The sequence below is a fragment of the Delphinus delphis genome, chromosome 9 (genome assembly GCF_949987515.2).
Source record: "Delphinus delphis chromosome 9, mDelDel1.2, whole genome shotgun sequence".
Taxonomy (NCBI): domain Eukaryota; kingdom Metazoa; phylum Chordata; class Mammalia; order Artiodactyla; family Delphinidae; genus Delphinus; species Delphinus delphis.
Genome location: NC_082691.1, coordinates 49,118,642 through 49,143,741, shown reverse-complemented (window position 1 = coordinate 49,143,741; position 25,100 = coordinate 49,118,642). Strand labels below are relative to the sequence as shown.

The following is a 25,100-nucleotide window of genomic DNA, read 5'->3' as shown; positions in this document are numbered from 1 at the left end:
TTGAGTAAATGGAGGTCTGCAATCCTTCCTCTGGTTGCACCTAACTTTCTTCAATTAACCTCCTTTACTACCTGCTTGAATTCTATATTCTGTTTATACTTTTTCTGTTCTGGAAGTTCCTGAACTCCTAATTATATTTTGATGACATCCAATTAGACTCTGAATACTTAATTGTATTCAAAATTAAACCAAAAAAAAAAAATCACCATGGAATGTTTACCTGAGCAACTTAATTTTGGGGTGCTAGCACCAGGGTAAACTGGTTTCAAGATATATAAATGAGTTAATTGTTTTATAGAGTTGTTAAACCATTTAAATGCCAGGAGGCAGTTACTCTCCCCACCTCACACCCCCAGCAAATGGCATTTTCGGATTATAGAGACTTAATTTGAAGACATGCTTTCTCCCAGTTCCTAACAATAAAACAATCAGAGATATAGCAGTGATTTATGAATCTATTTTTTCCAAAAATGATAGTAAGTCATTAGTGTATAAGCTAAAAAAGAAAATGAAGCAAGTATAGAACACATACCTGTTTTGATCCTCTAGAAATTATTTTCAGATCTATTAAGTATTCATTTCTACCAATCTTGATTTTTCAAGGGAGTTATTAAGGATCTGTATGGAGTTTATGCCCCTTGGCCCATAACCTGCCCTCAGAGTCAAAAAAGTTAAGAAGGGAGGGAGGGAAGGAGGGAAGGAAGAATTTTATGTTATTCTTAACAGATTTCTCCACAAAGTGAAACAGACTATAAGAGTGGTCAATAGTAGAATAACTGTTACCAAACCCTTTCTGCTCCTTTTGTAGGCCCGAGAGTTGTATATCCAAAAGGAAATTGGCATTTATTTTAGAAAGCTGGTGAGCTGATAGGTCTATAATTTTAAAGTAGTGAAGAGTTTGCTCTTTTAAATGAATATTCTATACTCTAGGTCCAAGCAAATGGAAGCATATCACTGTTCAGTTTTTTGAAGGATACTAGGAACCACACAGAGGTTCCATCAGCTCAGGGAGTTTTAGAGTCAAGGATACACAAAGAAGTGAGGGGGACAGGATACAGCCCCAGCAGGGGCACAGCCAGACCTCGAAAATAGTCTTCAAAATATCCCAGGATCTGGTGGTTTGCAGCTATGAGGACAGTGGTTGTCTCCTTAGAAGTGGGCTTTCTTTGCTTTCTATGTGACTATTCCTTTGTTCCTCCATTATCGTGGTGTGGAAAGCTAGAGCAGAAAGCCTCTGGATATTATCCAAGGCTGAGCTTCTATGATCTCATTCATCACATTGGCCTTCGGACCCGTCTTTAGTGCTGGATGTACAAGTCCACATGGAATTTTTACTCTTTAGTATTTCCCTGGCAGTGAGAATTTTATGAAAGGGTTTAATGAGACATGGTCTGCAGATTTTCTCTGAAACGTTACCTGGCCAGGATCTGAACTACCAAAAGTCCTTTTCAAATAGGGCATTAGAATGACAACAATTTGGCAACAATATTCTTATTTCCTACCTATTAAAAGTGGTAGTGGACAGTGAACTCTATGCTGGAAATGAAGTGATACATTACTCTCTTTTTCCTCGTTCCAAGGAGGATTAAGAAAAGGATATATAAGATCAAGATCCATTCCATATGGGAACAGAGTCAAGGATGGGCACTCGAATTAAATAAATCAAGCTTAAAGTTTGGCCATGGGGCTGACAGGGTCTTGGTGCTCCAGCTGGCTGTCAGGCCTGAGCCTCTGAGGTGGGAGAGCCGAGTTCAGGACATGGGACCACCACAGACTTCCCGGCCCCACGTAACATCAATCAGCGAGAGCTCTCCCAGAGATCTCTGTCTCAACACTAAGACCCAGCTCCACTCAATGACCAGCAAGCTCCAGTGCTGGACACCCCATGCCAAACAACTAGCAAGACAGGAACACAACCCCACCCAATAGCAGAGAGGCTGCCTAAAATCATACTAAGTTCATAGATACCCCAAAACACACCACTGGATGTGGTCCTGCCCATCAGAAAGACAAGCTCCAGCCTCATCCACCAGAACACAGGCACCAGTCCCCTCCGCCAGGAAGCCTACACAACCCACTGAACCAACCTTACCCACTGGGGGAAGACACCAAAAACAGTGGGAACTACGAACCTGCAGCTGGCGAAAGGGAGACCCCAAACACAGTAAGTTAAGGAAAACTAGAAGACAGAGAAATACGCAGCAGATGAAGGAGCAAGGTAAAAACCCACCACACCTAACAAGTGAAGAGGAAATAAGCAGTCTACCTGAAAAAGAATTCAGACTAATGATACTAAAGATGATCCAAAATCTTGGAAAGAGAATTGAAAAAATACAAGAAACATTTAACCAAGGAGCTAGAAGAACCGAAGAGCAAACAAACAATGATAAATAACACTATAAATGAAATTAAAAATTCTTTAGAAGGAATCAATAGCAGAATAACTGATGCAGAAGAACAGTTAAGTGACCTGGAAGATAAAATAGTGTATTAAATAACTACTGCAGAGCAGAATAAAGGAAAAAGAATGGAAAGAATTGAGGACAGTCTCAGAGACCTCTGGGACAACATTAAACAAACCAACATTCGAATTATAGGGGTCCCAGAAGAAGAAGAGTAAAAGAAAGGGACTGAGAAAATATTTGAAGAGATTATAGTTGAAAACCTCCCTAATATGGGAAAGGAAGTAGTCAATCATGTCCAGGAAGCACAGAGAGTCCCATACAGGATAAATCTGAGGAGAAACACGCCAAGACACATATTAATCAAACTATCAAAAATTAAATACAAAGAAAAGATACTAAAAGCAGCAAGGGAAAAGCAACAAATAACATACAAGGGGATTCCCACAAGGTTAAAAGCTGATCTTTCAGCAGAAACTCTGCAAGCCAGAAGGGAGTGGCAGGACATATTTAAAGTGATGAAAGGGAAAACCTACAACCAAGATTACTCTACCCAGCAAGGATCTCTTTCAGATTTGACGGAGAAATTAAAACCTTTACATACATGCAAAAGCTAAGAGAATTCAGCACCACCAAACCAGCTTGACAACAAATGCTAAAGGAACTTCTCTAGGCAGGAAACACAAGAGAAGGAAAAGACCTACAGTAACAAACCCAGAACAATTAAGAAAATGGTAATAGGAACGTACATATCTATAATTACCTTAAACGCAAATAGATTAAATGCTCCAACCAGAAGACACAGACTGGCTGAATGGATACAAAAACAAGACACGTATATATGCTGTCTACAAGAGACCAACCTCAGACCTAGGGGCACATACAGAAGAGGAGTGAGGAGATGGAAAAAGATACTCCATGCAAATGGAAATCAAAAGAAAGCTGGAGTAGCAATTCTCATATAAGACAAAGTGGACTTTAAAATAAAGACTATTACAAGAGACAAAGAAGGACACTACATAATGATCAAGGGATCAGTCCAAGAAGAAGATATAACAATTGTAAATATTTATGCACCCAACATAGGAGCACCTCAATACATAAGGCAAATGCTAACAGCCATAAAAGGGGAAATTGACAGTAACAGTGTAAGAGTAGGGGACTTTAACACCCCACTTTCACCAATGGACAGATCAACCAAAATGAAAATAAATAAGGAAACACAAGCTTTAAATGATACATTAAACAAGATGGACTTGATATTTATAGGACATTCCATCCCAAAACAACAGAATACACATTTTTCTCTAGTGCTCATGGAATATTCTCCAGGATAGATCATATCTTGGGTCACAAATCAAGCCTTGGTAAATTTAAGAAAATTGAAATCATATCAAGTATCTTTTCCCACCACAATGCTATAAGACTAGATATCAATTACAGGAAAAAAACTAAAAAATACAAACACATGGAGGCTAAACAATACGCTACTAAATAACCAAGATACCACTGAAGAAATCAAAGAGGAAATCAAAAAATACCTAGAGACAAATGACAATGAAAACACAATGGCCCAAAACCTATGGGATGCAGCAAAAGCAGTTCTAAGAGGGAAGTTTATAGCAGTACAATCCTACCTCAAGAAACAAGAAAAATCTCAAATGAACAACCTAACCTTACACCTAAGCAAATAGAGGAAGAAAAACAAAAATACCCCAAAGTTAGCAGAAGGAAAGAAATCCTAAAGATCAGATCAGAAGTACATGAAAAAGAAATGAAGGAAACGATAGCAAAGATCAATAAAACTAAAAGCTGGTTCTTTGAGAAGATAAACAAAATGATAAACCATTAGCCAGACTCATCAAGAAGAAAAGGGAAAAGACTCAAATCAACAGAATTAGAAATGAAAAAGGAGACGTAACAGCTGACACTGCAGAAATACAAAGGTTCATGAGAGATTACTACAAGCAACTATATGCCAATAAAATGGACAACCTGGAAGAAATGGACAAATTCATAGAAAAGCACGACCTTCCAAGACTGAACTAGGAAGAAATATAAAAGACAAACAGACCAATCACAAGCACTGAAATTGAAACTGTGATTAAAAATCTTCCAACAAACAAAAGGCCAGGACTAGATGGATTCACCGGTGAATTCTATCAAACATTTAGAGAAGAGCTAACACCTATCCTTCTCAAACTCTTCCAAAATATACCAGAGGGAGGAAAACTCCCAAATTCATTCTGCAAGGCCACCATCAGCCTGGTACCAAAACCAGACAACGATGTTACAAAAAAAGAAAACTACTACAGGACAGTATCACTGATGAACATCGGTGCAAAAATCCTCAACAGAATACTAGCAAACTGAATCCAGCAGCACATTCAAAGGATCATACACCATGAGCAAGTGGGGTTTATCCCAGAAACGCAAGGCTTCTTTAATATACGCAAATTGATCAATGTGATACACCATATTAACGAAGTGAAGGAGAAAAACCATATGATAATCTCAATAAATGCAGAAAAAGCTTTCAACAAAATTCAACACCGATTTATGATTAAAAACCCTCCAGAAAGTAGGCATAGAGGGAACTTACCTCAACATAATAAAGGCCATATATGACAAACCCACAGCCTACATCATTCTCAGTGGTGAAAAACTGAAACCATTTCCACTAAGATCAGGAACAAGACAAGGTTGCCCACTCTCACCACTCTTATTCAACATAGTTTTGGAAGTTATAGCCACAGCAGTCAGAGATGAAAAAGAAATAAAAGGAATCCAAATCGGAAAAGAAGAAGTAAAACTGTCACTGTTTGCGGATGACATGATACTATACATAGAGAATCCTAAAGATGCTACCAGAAAATTACTGGAGCTAATCAATGAATTTGGTAAAGTAGCAGGATACAAAGTTAATTCACAGAAATCTCTTGCATTCCTATGCACCAATGATGAAAAATCTGAAAGAGAAATTAAGGAAACACTCCCATTCACCATTGCAACAAAAATAAAAAAATACCTAGGAATAAACCTACCTAAGGAGACAAAAGACCTGTACACAGAAAACAATAAGACCCTGAGGAAAGAAATTAAAGATGATACAAACAGATGGAGAAATATACCATGTTCTTGGATTGGAAGAATCAACATCATGAAAATGACTATACTACCCAAAGCAATCTACAGACTTAATGCAATCCCTGTCAAACTACCACTGGCATTTTTCACAGAACTAGAACAAAAAATGTCACAATTTGTATGGAAACACAAAAGACCCCGAATAGCCAAAGCCATCTTGAGGAAGAAAAATGGAGCTGAAGGAATGAGACTCCCTGACTTCAGGCTATACTACAAAGGTGCAGTAATCAAGACAGTATGGTACTGGCACAAAAACAGAAATATAGATCAATGGAACAGGATAGAAAGCCCAGAGATAAATCTATGCACATATGGTCACCTTATCTTTGATAAAGGAGACAAGAATATACAATGGAGAAAAGACAGCCTCTTCAATAAGTGGTGCTGGGAAAACTGGACAGCTACAGGTAAAAGAATGAAATTAGATCACTCCCTAACACCATACACAAAAATAAACTCCAAATGGATTAAAGACCTAAATGTAAGCCCAGACACTATAAAACTCTTAGAGGAAAACATAGGCAGAACACTCTATGACATAAATCACAGCAAGATCCTTCTTGACCCACCTCCTAGAGAAGTGGAAATAAAAACAAAAATAAATCAAATGGGACCTAATGAGACTTAAAATTTTTTGCACAGCAAAGGAAACCATAAATAAGACCAAAAGACAACCCTCAGAATGGGAGAAAATATTTGCAAATGAAGCAACTGACAAAGGATTAATCTACAAAATATACAAGCAGCTCATGCAGCTCAATATCAAAAGTACAAACAACCCAATCCAACAATGGGCAGAAGACCTAAACAGGCATTTCTCCAAAGAAGATACACAGATTGCCAATAAACACATGAAAGGATGCTCAACATCACTAATCATTAGAGAAATGCAAATCAAAACTGCAGTGAGGTATCACCTCACACTGGTCAGAATGGCCATCATCAAAAAATCTAGAAACAATAAATGCTGGAGAGGGTGTGGAGAAAAGGGAACCCTCTTGCACTGTTGGTGGGAATGTAAATTGATACATCCACTATGGAGAAAAGTGTGGAGGTTCCTTAAAAAACTAAAAATAGAACTACCATATGACCCAGCAATCCCACTACTGGGCATATACCCTGAGAAAACCATAATTCAAAAAGAGTCATGTACCAAAATGTTCATTGCAGCTCTATTTACAATAGCCAGGACATGGAAGCAACCTAGGTGTCCATCGACAGATCAATGGATAAAGATGTGGCATATATATACAATGGAATATTACTCAGCCGTAAAAAGAAACAAAATTGAGTTATTTGTAGTGAGGCGGATGCACCTAGAGTCTGTCATACAGAGTAAGTCAGAAAGAGAAAAACAAATACTGTATGCTAACACATATATATGGAATCTAAAAAAAAAATTTTAATGGTTCTAAGAACCTAGGGGCAGGACAGGAGTAAAGACGTAGATGTAGAGAACGGACTTGAGGACACAGGGAGGGGGGAAGGGTAAGCTGGGATGAAGTGAGAGAGTGGCATGGACATATATACACTACCAAATGTAAAATAGATAGCTAGTGGCAAGCAGCCGCATAGCACAGGGAGATCAGCTCGGTGCTTTGTGACCATCTAGAGGGGTGCGATAGGGAGGGTGGGAGGGAGACGCAAGAGGGAGGAGATACCGGGATATATGTATACGTGTAGCTGATTCACTTTGTTATACAGCAGCAACTAACACAACAATGTAAAGCAATTATACTCCAATAAAGATGTTAAAAAAAAATTTTTTTAATGTGGTAGTGGTGGTTGTTCTAAAAGCATTGCGACAAAGGCAGTTCACTTGGGAGTAAGACAAGATACTCATGCTGTCATTCATTATGGCCTGTTTATAACCTTTAAAACAGTATCCGTATATTTAAGCACTACCATGTCTTACTTGAATTATGGATGGAACTCTTTAAAAAATTCCCATGTTACTTTGATTAATTGATTCAGAAATTTATAACCAAAGAGGAGGAAAATAATCATCAGGTCCAGTTAATCTCAAATATCCCCATAAGAGTGTGGGGCTACAGGGGAAATATTTTTATGTTTCTGCACAGTCAGAGCTTTGTGAGCACTTTTACTGGAATGTGGGACCTGAGCTAAACGACAAGCCTGAGAAGTTACATTATGACTAGATAGATAGATTTACCTGCAGAGAGATTTACCTCCCCAGAGGTATGTGATTACATTTTCCAGAAGTGGGGATATGGAGAGGGGGCTGAGACCCAACTCTGTGGAGACGTTCCCGGGGCTGCAAAGCTGGAGACACTAGTCTGACATATATTACTTACATATATTACTCTGACATATATTACTTTCCAAAGCATAAGAACCCAAGATCCTTCTCAAGTTGAATTGTTTACATTAAGGAGATAAGACATCTCTCCCTCTCAGAGGAAAGAAGGCAGACAGCTGTCCCTCTCCTATATAATCATCCAGATTCATATTTTTTAGATTCCTCACCTATAATGTAGACCAAGTATACGATGACAACTTGTTCCCATTGTGGCAGCCTGGAAAGAGGAAATTAGGGCATGGGAAACGAGTGCAATAAATTTTGTAAGTAAATAATAACCTGTTTCTGCTCCAGAAACCTCACATTTGTATTCAGGATAATATTAATAAATACAGTTATTAAAAACTTTAAGAGTGAGATCAGACATGTATTATTAAAAAATACAGATTCCAGGTCAACTCCTCCCTCTCCCCCAAATTCTAACTTGGTAAGTCCAAGAATTTGTATTTGAATAGCTACTTCAGATGATCCTTATCAGACTTATTTGGGGACCACTGCACTGGTCCAAGACCCAGGAATAAAAAGTGCTTCTTACAGAAGACCAATCTGCCTCTGCTAGCATGCTTTCTTAAGTTCAGTTATTGTAAACCCACATCCCCCCATTTTTTGATAGTAAGTGGATTTAAGGATACAAATTTTTTTTAGTTTCAACGTCAGGATAAAATTGAAGGTTGACACATCTCTGGTGGTTCTTTATTATCCTTGCAGACCCCTTTGGGTTTGTTTTGTTTTTTTAAATAAATACACCATTAAAATCATCAGATCTGCTGGAATCTTTAGTGTGAGAAACACTTTTACTGACCCAACCTATGGTTTCAGTATGCTACCAAAACTTTGCTGACTTCTGCATTCTCTTTAGTTATCGTTCTCATAATCCCCTTATACATATATTGCTTTACAGTTTACAAGATGCTTTTACATTAATTGTTCCATTTGATTCTCACAATAATCTTCGGAAATGGAACAGAAATTGTTAGGAGTTGTGTTACCTATGTAAATTTGAAATATTTCAAAGTAATGAGAAATGAGATGTGAGACGGTTGAAATTCAGTATACATCTGGGACAGAAGTTGTCCGTTAGCCATGCTGTTGAGGCACTTTTAATTGAAGGGGAATCTCTTTGTTGTCATGACATCAACAGCTAACAAATAATAGACATTATTATCAGAGATCACTTGGACATATTGAGGGTGACTTCTTCCAAGTGCATAGAAACTACTGCCCATTCCTGCCTCAGCTCCTGATAAATTTTTTTAACCAAAAGGTAAATATAAATATGCAGGTAACTGCATTAAGAAAAAAGTCTGGTTTCTTTCTTTCTTTTTTTTAAAATTAATTTATTTATTTTTGGCTGCATTGGGTCTTCATTGCTGCGCACGGGCTTTTTCTAGTTGCGGCAAGTGGGGCTACTCTTCCTTGTGGTGCACAGGCTTCTCACTGCAGTGGCTTCTCTTCTTGTGGAGCATGGGCTCTAGGCGCACAGGCTTCAGTAATTGTGGCACTCGGGTTCAGTAGTTGTGGCTTGCAAACTCCGTAGTTGTGGCTCATAGGCTTAGTTGCTCTGCGGTGCATGGGATCTTCCCAGACCAGGGCTCAAACCCGTGTCCCCTGCATTGGCAGGTAGATTGTTAACCACTGCACCACCAGGGAAGTCCCAAAAGTCTGTTTTCAAATTGTGTTTTTCAAATGCCTTTGAGTCCTTTAAGTAGTAAATAAGCATAGACCTTTATACCTTTACATTTTCAAAGCACTTTCACACTTATCTAATTTAATTCTTAACAACCACATATGATATATATAAAATATCCACCTTTTATGGATGAGGAAATAGACTCTGAGAGAAGGACCAAGGCCAGGTACACAGGAAGTGTGTACGGTTTTAGGACCTTGGGTCTGATGTTCCTCCTGTGATAAGGCACTAAGATTATGATGAAAAACCAATAAGGTGTGTGTGTTCTGCTTAAAGTATCATGAGCCCAGAAATTTCCAAGTATTTAAATATATCATTTTCTAAAGTCTCAGGCTCTTGAGAACCTGTGCTCAGAGGAGGCCAGGGTAGAATGCTGGTTATGAGCTCATGTCACTAGTGTGAGGCACTGTTATGTGACCCAAATAAAGGGAATGCTGTGATGATTAACTTAATAGCAATTCCTAAAAGACCATGCCCCTCCCTGATACTAATTTATCCACATACATTTATTAGGCACATTTCATAAAATTCATCGTGGCAATAATGATAACAAAATATTGATCATTGTTATAGAATCCAATTAGATGCAAAAAAGATAACTATTGGACTTCCCTAGTGGTCTAGTGGCTAAGATGCTGCGCTTCCACTGCAGGTGGCGCAGGTTCGATCCCTGGTCAGGGAAGTTCCGCATGCTGCGTGGTGCGGCCCCAAAGAAAAGAAAAATTAAAATTAACAAAAAAAAGATAACTATTAAGATTAACGTTCTAGTCAAAAGGGCAACATTTTTACTCTATCCATTGTGTAGAATAATTTCTCAAACTATGACTTCAAACTATATTCAGAGTCCCTTCAGAATTCATTTCAATAAGTTTTACATCTGCCTTTTCTTTGTCTAACATACCCGTTCTTTTCATAACCCAGGATCTTCAGCGGCAGGCTGGAACACTGGAAACCGAAGCTGTCCTCCACTGCTCAGGCCTCCACGCCATCAGCGGGCCTGCCTTTCTCGTGGTTTAACGAAAGCCGGAAAGGATCCTATTCCTTCAGGAACCTGCCTGCATCTGCAAGTCCCCTTCAGCCTTCTCCTGAAACTCTAATTTCAGATAAAAAGGGGTCTAAGGTAGAAAACACATGGATTTAAAAAGCAAACAAGAAAACCCCCAATCCTTCCTCCTCTTCGATCTTTGGAAAGCATTCTCAACTTGTGTGTGTACTCTGGATCCGAGAAACCAATGTGATAACACTGCAGTAAACAATGCATGGTATTTCTTGTGTGGGGGAGGAAGAAAGCCTCATCTAACCATCACCTTCTTTAATACTGTTCCGTTCTAGATTGTACGTTAATCTTTGATTTGCCTGTCTTTTCACATACTGCTAGTTAATCTCAGTTTGACAGTCAAGCCATGCTGGGAAAGATGCATTTGAATCATGGAACAGTATGATAGATCTGTTACCAAGTATTCCACTTTAAATTACATTACAAAACTATTTTTGCTGTGCTCTTCAAGATTTACTGGAAAACAAATAAATTTGGGACTGAATATGTGTTCAATATATCTAAATGAAACTCTTTCAAACAGACCAATGCTGACATAGCACCCTTATTTCTTCTTTTAAATCAAACTTCCATGTTGATAAACTGTTACAATTCTATCACCAAAGTTTTTTAACTTTAGCAGAACGAGGAATTATATGCTTATTTGTTTTTAAATGCACGATGGTTATTTCCAGCATGACGCTGCAAACCTTACCTAACATTTTATTGAAACACATACAGTGGCTAACTTTCACATGTTGTTTGGTCTCCCTTTATCAATGTTCACTTTTCTCTCTCAAACAGAAACCTGTGATTAATGTTAACTTGAATTTAATTCTTTTCTTGAGGTCAACAGCTCATAAGGTTTTGACAGAATTTGGGGTCATATCTCCAATGACAATGTCAAATGGTAATGTGCTGTGTTAAATGCTCACCTGCTTAAATGTTTTACTAGCCTAGCTCCTTGTGCTCTGATTTCGTCTCCTTTTCTGAAGTTTTAGCAAACTTGGCGTTTGTTTGGTACTGAATTCTCTAGCCTCCGGCATCGTATTTATTCTTGACAACCAGCTAAACCCAATGCAAGGGAACCTAATGGAAAACTAACAGTCCAGTTCCTAAGGAAGGGGAATAGGAAACAAGATGGTGTTGGTCAGGTGCTTAGAGTTCCAGGAAAGCCAGTCCTTCTAGAATTATTAGCAAAAGAAGTTCTGGAAGCAGAAGGCCACTTTGGTCTTGAAACATTTTCAGTCTTGGGTCTGAGAAATCTAAATGTTGTTTGAATAGATTCTACCATTATCTTGCACTGGAGAGACACCAGATTTGGTTTAAAATGTTTTTACAAATGCAGCTATGTAGTCATTGTGAATTTATTTAACTTTAATATTCACTGAACATTTTAATGAAATTCTGGGGAAGTTTTACGTACACACCCTCAACCTCCCCAACCCCCAGGTGGTTATTTGGAAATGTGTTTCTGTCCATGCTGCAGCCTCTTTGGTACTCCGTTGGTGCTGTGCAAGAGTTGTATTTTAGCATGTGACTACTAGTGTAATGGCAGACTGTGACCTACCCCAGAACTCATCATCTTGAAGGTTACATCCAGGAGAGGATCTGCCATCTCTCACAGTATTTATCACGGCCAACAGCAAGCGATCCTTCCCAGGGGGTGCTCAAGCTACCTTTCTAATATGGATTGCCATCTGTTCCTAATAACTCAGGCTCACCACACCATCTTGTATTTTTACTTACACTGTTACTTATCACGATTAGGGTCAAAGAATATAGGCTTATTAATATTACCCCTCTGAGCAGTTGCAGAGGATAACGAATGCTGTACCCTTGAAGAGAGGTTGAAGAATCATTTCTCTAAGATATCTATCCTTTCATGTGATGGAGAAAGCACCCAGAATTCCCTATCCAGCGCAGAAGGCACAGTTCTCAACCACTGCCGGGTGAAGGTCACCAAACCCAATATGAATCTCTTCTAAGATTACTTAAAAAGAACCTTTCCAGAACTTGCAAACATACCTACCTCTGGTTCACTCACTATGCTCATTTAACAGTGAGCTTTATTTGTTTTTTCAGAATTTTACCTTCAGTGATGACTTCAGCCCCAGCAGTACCAGTTCAGCAGACCTGAGCGGCCTGGGAGCAGAACCCAAAACACCTGGGCTCTCTCAGTCCTTGGTGCTCTCATCAGATGAGGTACATGCACGGCACCGACGACAGAGCTGCTTTCTCAGATCATACGTTTTACCGATGAACTATCACCGGGGAAAATGTTTTTAGGCAGATTTTGCATATCAGCCCTCATGATTTCGCTCCCTCTCTGTCTCAACGTGGATGCAGAGTACTATTTCTGAGCCCCTTTAAGCTGTCTAGGGACCTCCTCAGCCTTTCTTTGATATAAATGGGATGACTATCAACAGAGGGTTGGGAATGGGAGGCTGGGCACTGGAGAGCAGCAAGAGGGAACAGTCCAGAAATCCCAAGGGAGGGAATTCCCTGGAGGCCCAGTCTTTAGGACTCCGTGCTTCCACTGCAGGGGGGCCTGGGTTCGATCCCTGGCTGGGGAACTAAGATCCTGCAAGCTGCGAGGTGCGGCAAAAAAAAAAAAAAAATCTCGAGGGAGTTTACAGACAATCCATCCCCCTCCTCCCTCACTTTTTTCACCATCCCTGATGTTCCCTCTGAGTGGGGAGTGGCCCCTGACTGAGAATCACCGCAGGGGACAGGTGCACTTGTGATAAGGAAGGAAAACTGGGGGAGAACCACTTACTTAGAAGCCGGGGTCAAGTGTGCATTGCAATGGATTCTCAGGAGATATAATGTGTACAGGAGGGCAGGAGATTACACTGGTGATTGACTTAGTGCTCCAAGAGATAAGTAGCAGGAAGAAATACCAGTACTGGGGGCGGGGATGGGGCTGGGGAGAAGCGCTGTAAGTAAAGATATATTCACCCTAAATATTTGCTCTTAGTTATTTCTTTCTAATGTGATTTTTGCTTTGTAAAACTTTTTTTTTCCCTTAAATTCTTCTGCCTGTATTCTTCAGGCTTCGCATGATTTTAATTGTATTAAAACTTTGTACTGTACATGTGTGTCTCCTGTTCCTGTAACACTTTTCTTTTTGGTTCCTTTGCTGCTCTCTCACTCAGAGCCTGGATATGATAGATGACGAGGTGAGCTCTCAGTGGGCTGTGTGTGGTGGCTTACATGGTATTGTCTGACACTTCTTTTCTTTGCAAATGATTTAAAATCAAACAAGACAAGAAACTTTCCTCTGTAGTGGAGGGTTTCCTCGTGTTAAATAGTTTCACTCTCTGTCCTTGTCTATATCTTAGTTGAAAAGACATTCAAGAGGATCTCCAGATTCCCTTGCTGTGCCTCCCATCACCATTACCCTGACACAGCCCATTGTGTTTCACCTCCTTTGCCTTCACCTCAGCTTCCCCATCCCCTCCTCTGTGTTCCCTGCATGGTCACTGAGGTGACGCCTGTCTCTCCTCCCGGATTTATCATTGCCTTCATCTCCTCTCAGCTTAGTGGTTCTAGGAACCCAGCTGCCCTTTGCACTATTCATAGCAATGTCCTGCATTGGACAGAGCCTGGGATTTGGAATAAACCAGTAAATGCTGAGCTCCACCACTCACTAGCTGTGTGATACTGGACAGATCTGGAGACTTTCTGGGCCTCACTTGCCTCGTTTATTAAAAGTAATTATGGAAATTACCTGTCCTACCTTCCTCATAGGTTTGCTTGCTGCTCAAGTGAAATAATGGCTGTGAAATTTCCCCTAAGTATGTTTGAGGACTTAATGTTCTCCCCTTCTAAGTAAAAGATATACCTCAGTATTTTTAAATGTATCTTTACATATCTCTGATGTCTTAGCAGAGGATCAGTGCAGTGATGCATTACATATAGAGATTAATGATGTATTCGTTTTCTGCATCTGATAATCTTTCCATAGTGTTTTAATGTAAAAACTTGCAACACTGGAGTGTATTTTTCAGTTTTAAACTTCCTACATTAAAATGCTTTGTTTGGGGGAATTTTTATATTTCCAAATACCTAAACAAAATGTAGAGTTAATAACTTTGTGTATGTTACACATACAGCTAGAACCATTCGTTTACTTTATGGTTTAAAAACAAGTGTGGCTCTAGTAGGCAAGAAATGGCTTTTGATAGCATCACATGCCATACTGAGCTACAGCTTCTTGGTCCTTTAACAACCCTGCGTAACATTCCTACCTCAGATTCTTGATGACGGACAGTCTCCCAAACACAGTCAGTGTCTGAATCGGGCCGTTCATGAATGGAGCGTGCAGCAGGTTTCTCACTGGCTAATGAGCCTAAATCTGGAGCAGTATGTCTCTGAATTCAGTGCCCAAAACATCACTGGAGAGCAACTCCTGCAGTTGGATGGAAATAAACTTAAGGTAAAGAATTATATGTTTGTGTTAGGTTACCAAGTATAATTTGTATTACACATAGCGCCTAAAATGTTTCCGTTAGATGAGAGCATCCTGCATATCTGAGAGGTACTTCTCACTCACAGTTAGCAGAAAGGACCTTGAATGATTTCTGAGTGGTAAAGGAAGTTTCGGAAAGTCGTCGGGTTCTGAATCAAACAGTAGGCTGCCGAGCAGGAGAGCTAGAGGCTCACTCCATTGCTTCCGCCAAGCAACACATGGTCCATGTATTAACTCTACTTATTTCCTATGTAGTATGAGTTTTAATAATGGCCGATGTGGACTCTCCTATAACGTTAGAGTTAAAACCCAGGTCCGTGAATCTTCCCTTTTTTTAACTCATTGCTCCCCCCACCCTCCCTCTTCCCTGCATTCCACTCAAAAAATGGAACTGTGTTCTCCCCAGAACTTTCTTCCCCCACCAAGTGCAGGCCGTGTCTTCCCTCCCCTGCCCTGGCACTCTCATTTTCACCTGTCCAGTCCATCTCCTTTAGAGGCTGAGGTGGCACCTACCCCTGTGGAAAAAGGGCAAAAGGAGCTCACAGCCAGCCTGCCACCCCCAACCTCGGCCCCCTGCTGGGCTGACGGGCAGATGAGTAGCTCTTGACAGTCTTGAAAAGGTTAGAGATCAATCAATAGCCTGTGAATATGAAGGCCCATTGACAAGGCTGTCCCTGATGGGGAGATGGATGCATCCCGCTGTTGATTCTGAAGGTCATGAAACGTTTAAAGTACGGAACCAACTCCCCTTATTCTGAATTCCAAGCTCATCGAGCAGCCTCATTATGATCAGGCTTCCTTTATAGGTCTGCCTACAGGGAGAGAATGGCTAATCATGCTGACATGAGCATTCCGGTCCCAGAGACATTTTTGGTCTCCATTGTAAATGAATACATGGGCAGAAAGGAAGCCACTTCGATTCCTCCTGCCCTTCTTGGAACCCTCCGTGGCAGCAGGTGCCCACTCCTATCTTTTGAAAATATCAGTGAATTTAGCAATACTTTTGGCTGTAAATGTCTACAGCCCAAAGGTTGGAGAAGCAGAATTGTGCCCTTTTTCCATTCACTGACCCATTAATTACCAGTTCAGAAAGCATTTACTTGCTGAGGTTTAGGAGGTACTGTGCTAGGGACTTCAAAGTATAAAAGAACAAATAAAGATCAGCCCCACAGTATGTAGATTTTTGGCAAATGTAATCAGCTCTTGCTACCTCTTTGATTATGTTTACATTAGTTCTTGAGTTTGAACATCTTGTGATATCAACCTCATCATAAGCAGAGAAGCCATTGGTTTTCAAATTCAGTTTGTTTATGTGTTTCCTTCTTAGGCTCTTGGAATGACATCATCCCAGGACCGAGCAGTGGTCAAAAAAAAACTCAAAGAAATGAAAGTGTCTCTAGAGAAGGCTCGGAAGGCCCAAGAGAAAATAGAAAAACAAAGAGAAAAGCTGAGGAGGAAGGAACAAGAGCAAATGCAGAGGAAGTCTAAAAAGACAGAGAAGATGGCAGCCGCCACAGAGGGTGCTGGTGAGCAGTGACACACACGGAGAAGTTTCCGCCTCTTCCTGCCCTGCTCTCCTCCGGAGGATGAAGAAGAAACTGATGACAGGGGTAATGTGCTCTAGGCAGACTGGGGAACTGTGTGTTCAATAACTGCATTTTCTGCATTAATAGAGTACACTCACTCTTAACCTACTGAAATAATCCCAAGCCACCTTTGGTTTAGTAACAAACCAAGGATCTCATTTGTGAGAGGTGCGAAGTAGCAGTGTTTCTCTCTTCCTTGTGTTGGGTGGGTGGTGTCACTTGAAGAACCAGCGTGATCCTGCTCAACAAGAGCATGACACACCGTGGCGCTGTCCATGGAATGCCATGCATTTTCAATATGCGATCCTGAAACTGAGCAACGGCACATATCTGCATGGCCGAGAACACCGCTCTGCCATGAGATCTGGGCTGCAGAATCTGTCCCGGTGTGTGGGAAAGGTTCCCCCTCATTTCTGTGTCTGGACACTGAGACAACCCCGCTGTGGAAATGTGGGTGCTCTTTGCCTACTGTGGCAAAAAGCAAGCAAACTGTGCTGCCTGCTGGGCATTGGGAAGAGAGAAAAGAATTACACTTATTTGTTAACCCCAGAAGGAAGCAAAAGCCTTAAGAATGCGGATGTGGGCATTACCTTGGGGTTCTGAGGGTAACATTTATCCTCCAGATTTAGCCAAGCAAAGAAAAATTCAGACATTAGTGCAGCCATGGGATATCGGGATCTGCTGTTTACTTTGCTACTGCTGCATGTTCAGTATTTCAGCAGCACCGACACACACAACACAGTTCCTTTTCTCCCCAACAAATTGAACAGAAAATTGATTTTTAAGGAAACCAACATTTTCAGGTTTCCTCTCCTGGGGAACATTCTGGCTGGTCTTCAGCCTGACTATGACACAATCAGGAACTCATCACATATTTTCTACTCAAGATTTCCCAAGTGGGCTCAGTTAGACTTTTAAGAAATGTACTTTTAAGAAAAATAGAAATACCAGTTAGAGAAAAGTTAGATTTGACTAACATTCAACCAGAGAAGCAATTTTATTGAGCACACAGAATGTTCCCATAAAGAAGAGCTGTCAGTTATATTTTAGAGATGTTTTGAATGGTTTTTCTGAGCCATTCTCTTTCATTCTTTGGAGATCTCCACTTTACAGTTAAAGTTTATTTAAGACGGTACACATGATGCAGGCTGGCAGTGCAGGCAGTTATACTATTTTAAAGCCAGTATTAAGGATTTCAGTGTTTCATCAAACTAATGCAAGTGCAGGAGAGTGGGGCAGAAGGAGGAGAAAATAAACTCATCTTGAGAAGTTTCAAATGATGGATTTTTTGTTGTCATTGTTGTTGTTGTTTTGCTTTTTATGCTCATGCATCTGGTTCTCTTTGCTGCATTGGCTGTAAAAATGAGGTCATCCACTTTCCAGAGGACGAGTTTCAAAATAAGAGTTGAGGCCAGACCAATCCTTGGACAAGTATTTTACTTCCTTTACTTCGTTTTTTGGGGGCAGGGGGGGTGGTCTCGGTCCTTGTCTTCCACTGGAAATGCTCTATACGCAGAGCTTAGGGGAAGGCTTTTGAAGGTTACAAGTAACAGATAATGTAAAGGGGCTTCTTCCCATGTAGCTCTATCTCCTATTTTGAAGCATTGTGATTTTTTTTTTTTTTTGCTTGTCTGAATATCCAAAATCTGAAATTGTCTAAACTAGAAATTTATAATCTTGTTCTTCCCTAAGGCTTGTTTCCTTTTCAGTGACGGTGTTGTCTGTTAAGCTTCAGTTCCCTTGTCACTAGGTATAGATCATTCATTTGATCCTCAGAAACACTGGCATAAAGTAACATTGTGTTTTACAATTATCAAAGTCACTACCTATTTTTTTCTATTGTCATTTGGGGTATGATAATGAAACTCTATACTAGAATCTCTATTAATATTTTGAGATAGGTGGTGCTTTGCTATTTATTAATATCATGGGAAACCAGGAACCACTATCAATGAACTACAAAATTCAGCAAATCTTTTCAATACTAAAAGACTAAATTAGTCAAAATCTGGTAATGCTAGTGCTTGCTATTGTAAATTTTTGCCACTTTTCACTTATCTTTGGGGGAAAAAAGTGATCTGGATCGTACTGGAAGTTTCACTGTATTCATTTTAAGAGTGGAAATAGAAGGATGATTTATGTTAAGTTATGTTTACACTTTGGTAATATTTGAAAATGGAAGTATATACTGGAAATGTGTATAAGTCTCAGTCTCTGCACATAATTTATGATCTATTATATTGCATTTTTAGATGTCTTAGAAGTATTGTTCTTTAACTTTATTTGTACACTTCCAATGTTTAGATCAACAACCAACTGACAATATTATAAATCAAATTCTTATTCCTCAAATCATTTAGTTTGTAGTATAACAGTTTTGATTTTTTAAGTTAAATTATAGTCATTTTAGGTCTTAATGAGTTATTTTAACATTACTAATTAAAACTGCTGAAATTGATTCGATTGTCCAACAAAGGATAAAGCGTAAACATATTGATAAAAGGATATGAAAACAAAGTGAAGGACCTCAGATCTTGTGAACATTTTGTTTTCCTGTTATTTCCTTTATTGACTCTGGTGCATGATGCCTAATTGAGGTTCCAGTGTCTTACACAATCCTAACTTTAACGCTAGTGGTTTTCAGTATCCTTACAGTTTAGCCCAGAATTGTTGCTTCATGAACGTTACAGACTTTGTAGTTTTTTTATTTATCAGAAAATGAACAAAAAGGGAATATCTGGTTACTAGGAACTATATTCCTTCAACGACAGCTCAGTATGACTCTAACAAAAGCCAAAAGTGTTTTGGGGGTGTAGGTAATGCTTTGGGGGACAGGAGATTGTGGTGAGGCCAAGCGGTAGACAGAGAGCATTGTATGAGCTGGGTGTCTGGGGCAGGGTGTTCCACTAAAGGACTTAGATTACTTTATTTAAAGACTATCTCCCTTAAAGTAACTCACAGGTTATGTAGTAGTTTTCTCCTTTCTTTGCCTGAATCAGAAGTTTACTGCAGAGTGATAAGTTAGGGTAGAAATCTAATTTTGCCCATTCTAACACACTGCTGAAGTCCAGCATTAATTTCATGACAATGAAGCTACTCTATACTATCCTCCTTTAGCTGGGGTTGACATGGATTTCCCACCCTCAACATCCCGTAAGCATTTTAACCCAAACAGTTCATGACTGCAGTGTGATAGGGGTGCCTCCGCTTCTAAACGGGGCGTGAAATGGGAAGACTACCTTGTGCTTCTTTGTTGTCGTTGGAAACAGAGGGGCAGGAGGCCAAGAGAGGAACCAAATGAACCCTTGTTTTATCCTGTAGTCATCGCTACCCTGAAATCTTGAGATATCCCAGGCCCAAGCTGCAGGCCCCAGCCAGGTTGTTTGATCTAGCACTTTAATTAGCCTTTATGGTTTCTGCTGAAGACAAAGAATTCTCAGCTAGGTTCTTTGTGTAATAGGAAATGTGTGCTTTAAAATTATATTGTAAAAGGTAAATGAAAACTCACATTTATATGGCTATTCTAACTCATTTGTAAGTGTTAAAGGTTATACAGACCAAGCTGCAAGAGAGGAGAACCAGTGTTTGGCCATACTATTGAAGAAGTTTCCAAAGGAGGTATCCCAGCAATTCTAAATCAAATGTCTATGCTTGGGATGTGATGTAGCCCCTTCATTACATGGAGGTATTTAAGAATTACCAACTTCCATTTGAGTAAATTTACTGTCCCAATAGAGCTGCAGATGAGGGGCATTTCAACTTAGTGGACAGCAGTCACTAGGGTTCAAGTCACCTGCTTAATGCCAAGTCCTTAGTGCTTTCTGAATGAAAAGGTAAAATGAAAAAGAAAAGCCCAGTTTTTAAGATATCTTTTTCCAATTTACCTAATCAAGGATCTACCTGCACACTGTTATGAAGCTAAGCATTTAAGGATGAAGTCCAGAAATAAAATGTCCATATTTTCTACTAGAATTGCTTTCGTTATGATGATAGGGGTGGGAAGTAAGTTCTCAAAAAGAAGCAGCGTTGTAAGAAATACAAACGTGCTTCAGAAATTCACTCCTGAAGAACAGCCTGTGTATGCAGGCAGATCTTGTTTATATTTGTCTTAGGCATTTAAAGTCTCAGGAAACTTAGTCTTGGTCCAAAACACTGGGGAAAAAAATAACACCAGACAGTACAGCAGTAGTATTTAAAGTAGCGGCATAGAATAGACCCGACCTAGAAATCAAAGGGCAAAGAAAAAGCCTACAGAAGCAACTTCCCCTGGAAAATGAAAACATCAGGCTCTACCTTATGCACAACAGAGGGTCCTGACGTGCTTGTGTGTGCGTGTCTGTGTGGATGCGCTGAGGGAATGGTGGTTACTGGAAGGCTCACACGTGTGAGTGGGTGGACCAAGCATGGCGCGTGACCCGCTTCCAGACCTGCAGAGTGGGGAAAGAAAGAAACATGATGATTTCCAATCCTTGCCCCCTCCCCCAAGCCCCCCCCCCAAATCGCTAGGGACGCGAGAATGAATGAGGTAAAGAATAAGAGAACAAGAGGCAACGTCTCAAGAATGTGCATGCCATTTGTGTAGACGTACAGAACTACATACGTGTGAATATATCTCCCACCGTACATACATGCACATACTGCAATCACATGGCATCAAAATATATATTGTATATGGAACTTGGTAATGTCAGATAGGACCCTGAGCAGTATCGTAGCCTTATTGCCACTTCTTTTGTGTGTGTACATTGAATGGCTCATGAGATTTTAAGAGATTTTTTTAATGTATTTCTATTAAATGCACTTATCCTTCTACATGTTTATATATTTTGGTAAAACTGGTTTATTAGATACTTGGTATTTTAGCAGGATAAAATTTCCTCACACGTTTGGTTAATGCTTTGATGTCAAGATTGCACATTGCTGAGTTGAAGCTCAGAAGTTTATACAGCTTTGGGGATTTTCAGCTGCAGATTGCAGTTTCCTTGGCTAAAAATTGCACTGTGTGTTCTTGTGCATTCGCTCACGCTCTGAAATTACATATTTGGTCGCTGTGATCCATGAGTCACTAACTACTGGCTCTCCGATGGCAGCGTTGCTATCACAGGACCATTTATTTGTGGTCCTCCACCATCTTTCGTGGAGTGATGCCACAGTTAGCTCATCACCAAATATAACACAAGTGGATAGGAGCGCGAGTGTGTTGTTGGAAGGTGTACACTTCTATTTCCTTCAGCTGTCTTATTCACACACCCAGGTTTCCTGTTAAGAATTTAAACTTTCACCCATGAAAGAACAATTGGCCAAAATAATTAAATCCCCTTAGAAAGTGGAAATTAGGAGGCACTCCAGCTAGATAACACCTCCAACAACATCAGAGTTAGTTAGTGCTTAGTGAAAACCCTTAAATATGTATGTATATGTTTTCCTTAATATTATTTATGATCATCACTGCTGCTTTCGTACCTTTTAATGGTGTTGCAGTTAAACCACTAGTACATCTGCTACGTATCACTAACAAAACTGGCCGGCTGAAAACAAAAAAAGAGAGAGAATGAATTCTATTCCGTTGTAGAGGAGTTGACTTATTTTTATCTTTCTTTATGTATCACTAAAGGAAAACAGTTGTTTGGAAATCATTCTAAGTTCAGTAAGTATGGATAGCATGTTATCTGAAACTTTTAATTTGTACCTTTTGGTGTCTGATCATTTGCATGGAAGAGACAATAGTGCCACGTCTGGATTGTTCTCTTGTGCTTGGTTAATGTGTACTTCTCTAGATTGTTCTGTTTCAAACGCCATTTCTTACTCTTTGGTTTTCAGAGGCATTCAAAGCAAAATATCACAGTGGTCCTTTGTTTTCTAACCAATCTAAAAATTCCTTGATTAAATTTAATTTGTTAGTGTAAATAAATTTCTTGCCAATGAGTATTATTGTTGTTAGACAACGAATGCAATAAAAAGAGAAATACCAAGGTCTGTCAAAGTAATTTTTTCCCCCTCTTCCATTTTCACTTTCAACTAAAACAAGCCTTGACTGGGTAAACCTGTATTAACTGTCAAAATACATCTATCAATCAAGAGCAAAGTGCACATTTTCCATGGAAATGACACTAAAAATAAGTTTCAGCCCTGGTAAAGTGTAAATTGCCCTGGTAAAGTGTAAATTGGCAGCTAGAATTACATTTGAAAGCACAATTATGGAACTGGGCATAAAGTTAAAAGATCAAAGCTCCCACTACATGCTCCCTCGTCCACCTTTCTGTCCCCATCATGGCTTCACCGTCACAGCTTCTGAAACCTATTAGCCAGGAGCAGGTCTGTGACAAATCCATTAAGCAGTTGGCCTCACGCAGCATAGGGCAAGCTTAGAGTCAGCCCACCCCAGAGTATGAGGATCCTTTCAACAGTTTTATTCCTAAAGCCTTAAATGTTTAGAAGACTGAATGTAACAAATGGGGGATATTAATTTCTCTCTCTCACACACACAAACCATAATTTATCTGTGACTAAACCTTTGGCAATGCAAAAATGAACAAAAGTAAAAGGAGAGGTGGGGTAATTTAGGTTTCTCTTTACTGGGAAAGCCATATTTAGAAGGGAAATGGGAATGGGTCTGAGTGTGCCAGGATGTCTAATGGCTTTGCTGAGGAGGTAGGCCTGGAGCTGAGGACAACTTCTTAGTGCCTGTCTGGTTGTCCAGCACGTGAACTGGAGGCTCTGGGTGCTGGGGCTCTGATGACATGTGCGTTCATCCTGCTTTTTGAACAAGACAAGGCAAGGCAGCAATAAGCTCACGTGCTCTCAGGGAAAACGTGTTTTAGGGAAAGGACTTTCTGGGTCACATATAGTTAAGTTACTTAAGACCTGACAACTGATGTAATGATTTTAGTAATTCCATTTAAAGGATTTTTACTGGTAAATGAAGTTGTCAAATATCCCAAGACTGATTTGATATTGTACTCTCAAAGAAGCCTTATGCATCACATCTGTTCCCAGCTAAACATACTTCCATCTCTTGTGATGTCCAGATTTAGGGTCAGCATTCATTGTTCAGATGAGATCACTGTGGCCCCTTAGATGTGGCAAGCAGTTGAAATGAGGAGCTCCCTGTTGTCAGGGCATGGGTGCAAATCAGCCTGTTAGAGCTCACAATAAAGAGCCGTGTGGAACACAGTACCAATCAGCAGTTTCCCTTTGTATACAGAGGCAACCGTACTTCCTCGTAACACTGTACCATTTTCTGCCTAAACCACTGTAACTTTGGGTTCTTCTAAAATCTTCTGGATTTGGAGCACCCATCGAAAAATAACATTAGATTAATATTTTTTAAAGTCACTCAAGACATAACTTTAAATATGGGGTCATTTCTCCATAAGAAGCAGCCTTTAGGTAAACCATATTTTGTTCCAAAATTACTCTCTATATCATACCTGTTTCCTCCTTGGCAAGATGACAGCTTCTGATCAGATGATCTTTAACAGTGATAGAGACTCAAAGACCTATAGAGGCAAGAACTATAAATCAGTAGTACAGCCTGGGTGTGAGACATAAAGGAGCAGTAGGGACTATGGTAAATTGTGGGAAGGAGGGGGTATTACTCAGTAAGAGTCAAATTATTGCCATGCTGGAATTCAGGCCAGTTTTTGTATATTTTCAGGTAAGCTAGGAATTTGAATGTTTACACTTAATTCCTGGGTTTTAAATGCGGCAATAAAAACAAACACAAAAAAGAGCATTGCCCAAAAAAGAACATACCTCTCCACCACATTCATCATTCCTCTGAACTTAGGGTCCCACTCTAAATGTGGAAGATTTCATGAGTTTGGTTTCCTTCATTTAGTTGAGCAGAAATATGATTGTATCATTAGCAGCAGTATAGTGTTGATAGTATCTAAGATGGCTGTACATGATAGCCGATGTTTGACCATTTTGGCCCATAAAATGGTAATTTCATATGATTCACCTACTATACCGAGCACACTGTAGGGCAGGAGCCCAGAGGTTGTATTTTGGATCTTCCACTTAACTGTTTGTTTCTCATTTGTAGAATGAGATGGGTGGGACCATATTAACTCTAAATTCGCTTTCAGCTTTAAGTTCGTGTTCTTCTGAAGGCTTTAGGATAAAGTACAGTGACTTGAAGAACAGATACCGATATACAAAAACACCAAATATGGCAGAATAGGAAGGCTAGTGCTTGTTTATGAAAGGGTCAACGTGAGCATTTAAAAGGACCTCTCCAAAACAGCTGGCAGCAAAGACAGATGTCTTAGGAAGTTGCTGGAGCATTCACATGTCGTAGTTAGTTACTGGGAAATAGTTGATGGTGCACTTTGGCTTTAGGAAACCACTTTCTAATAAAACTAAATCACTCTCCCCTGGGTCAGTGCCTTAGACAATGGATCGTTATTACTTTTTGCTATACCTTACCAGATGCATCATTAG

The 25,100-nt window shown here is 39.8% G+C and overlaps 1 protein-coding gene across 3 annotated transcripts in view; it reads left to right on the top strand.

The window, feature by feature from the left end:
• Window positions 1-22,647, top strand: part of PPP1R9A (protein phosphatase 1 regulatory subunit 9A) — a 319,708-nt gene extending 297,061 nt beyond the window's left edge. The window contains exons 15-19 of one of the 3 annotated variants that reach the window (XM_060020513.1): window positions 10,481-10,679; window positions 12,681-12,800; window positions 13,754-13,777; window positions 14,854-15,036; window positions 16,397-22,647. In XM_060020513.1, coding sequence (XP_059876496.1) covers window positions 10,481-10,679; window positions 12,681-12,800; window positions 13,754-13,777; window positions 14,854-15,036; window positions 16,397-16,606 — 736 coding nt within the window. In that variant the 3' untranslated portion in view covers window positions 16,607-22,647. The remainder of the gene's footprint in view (window positions 1-10,480; window positions 10,680-12,680; window positions 12,801-13,753; window positions 13,778-14,853; window positions 15,037-16,396) is intronic. The other 2 variants (XM_060020511.1, XM_060020512.1) reach the window with 2 other exon arrangements.
• The last annotated feature ends 2,453 nt before the right edge of the window (window positions 22,648-25,100 follow it).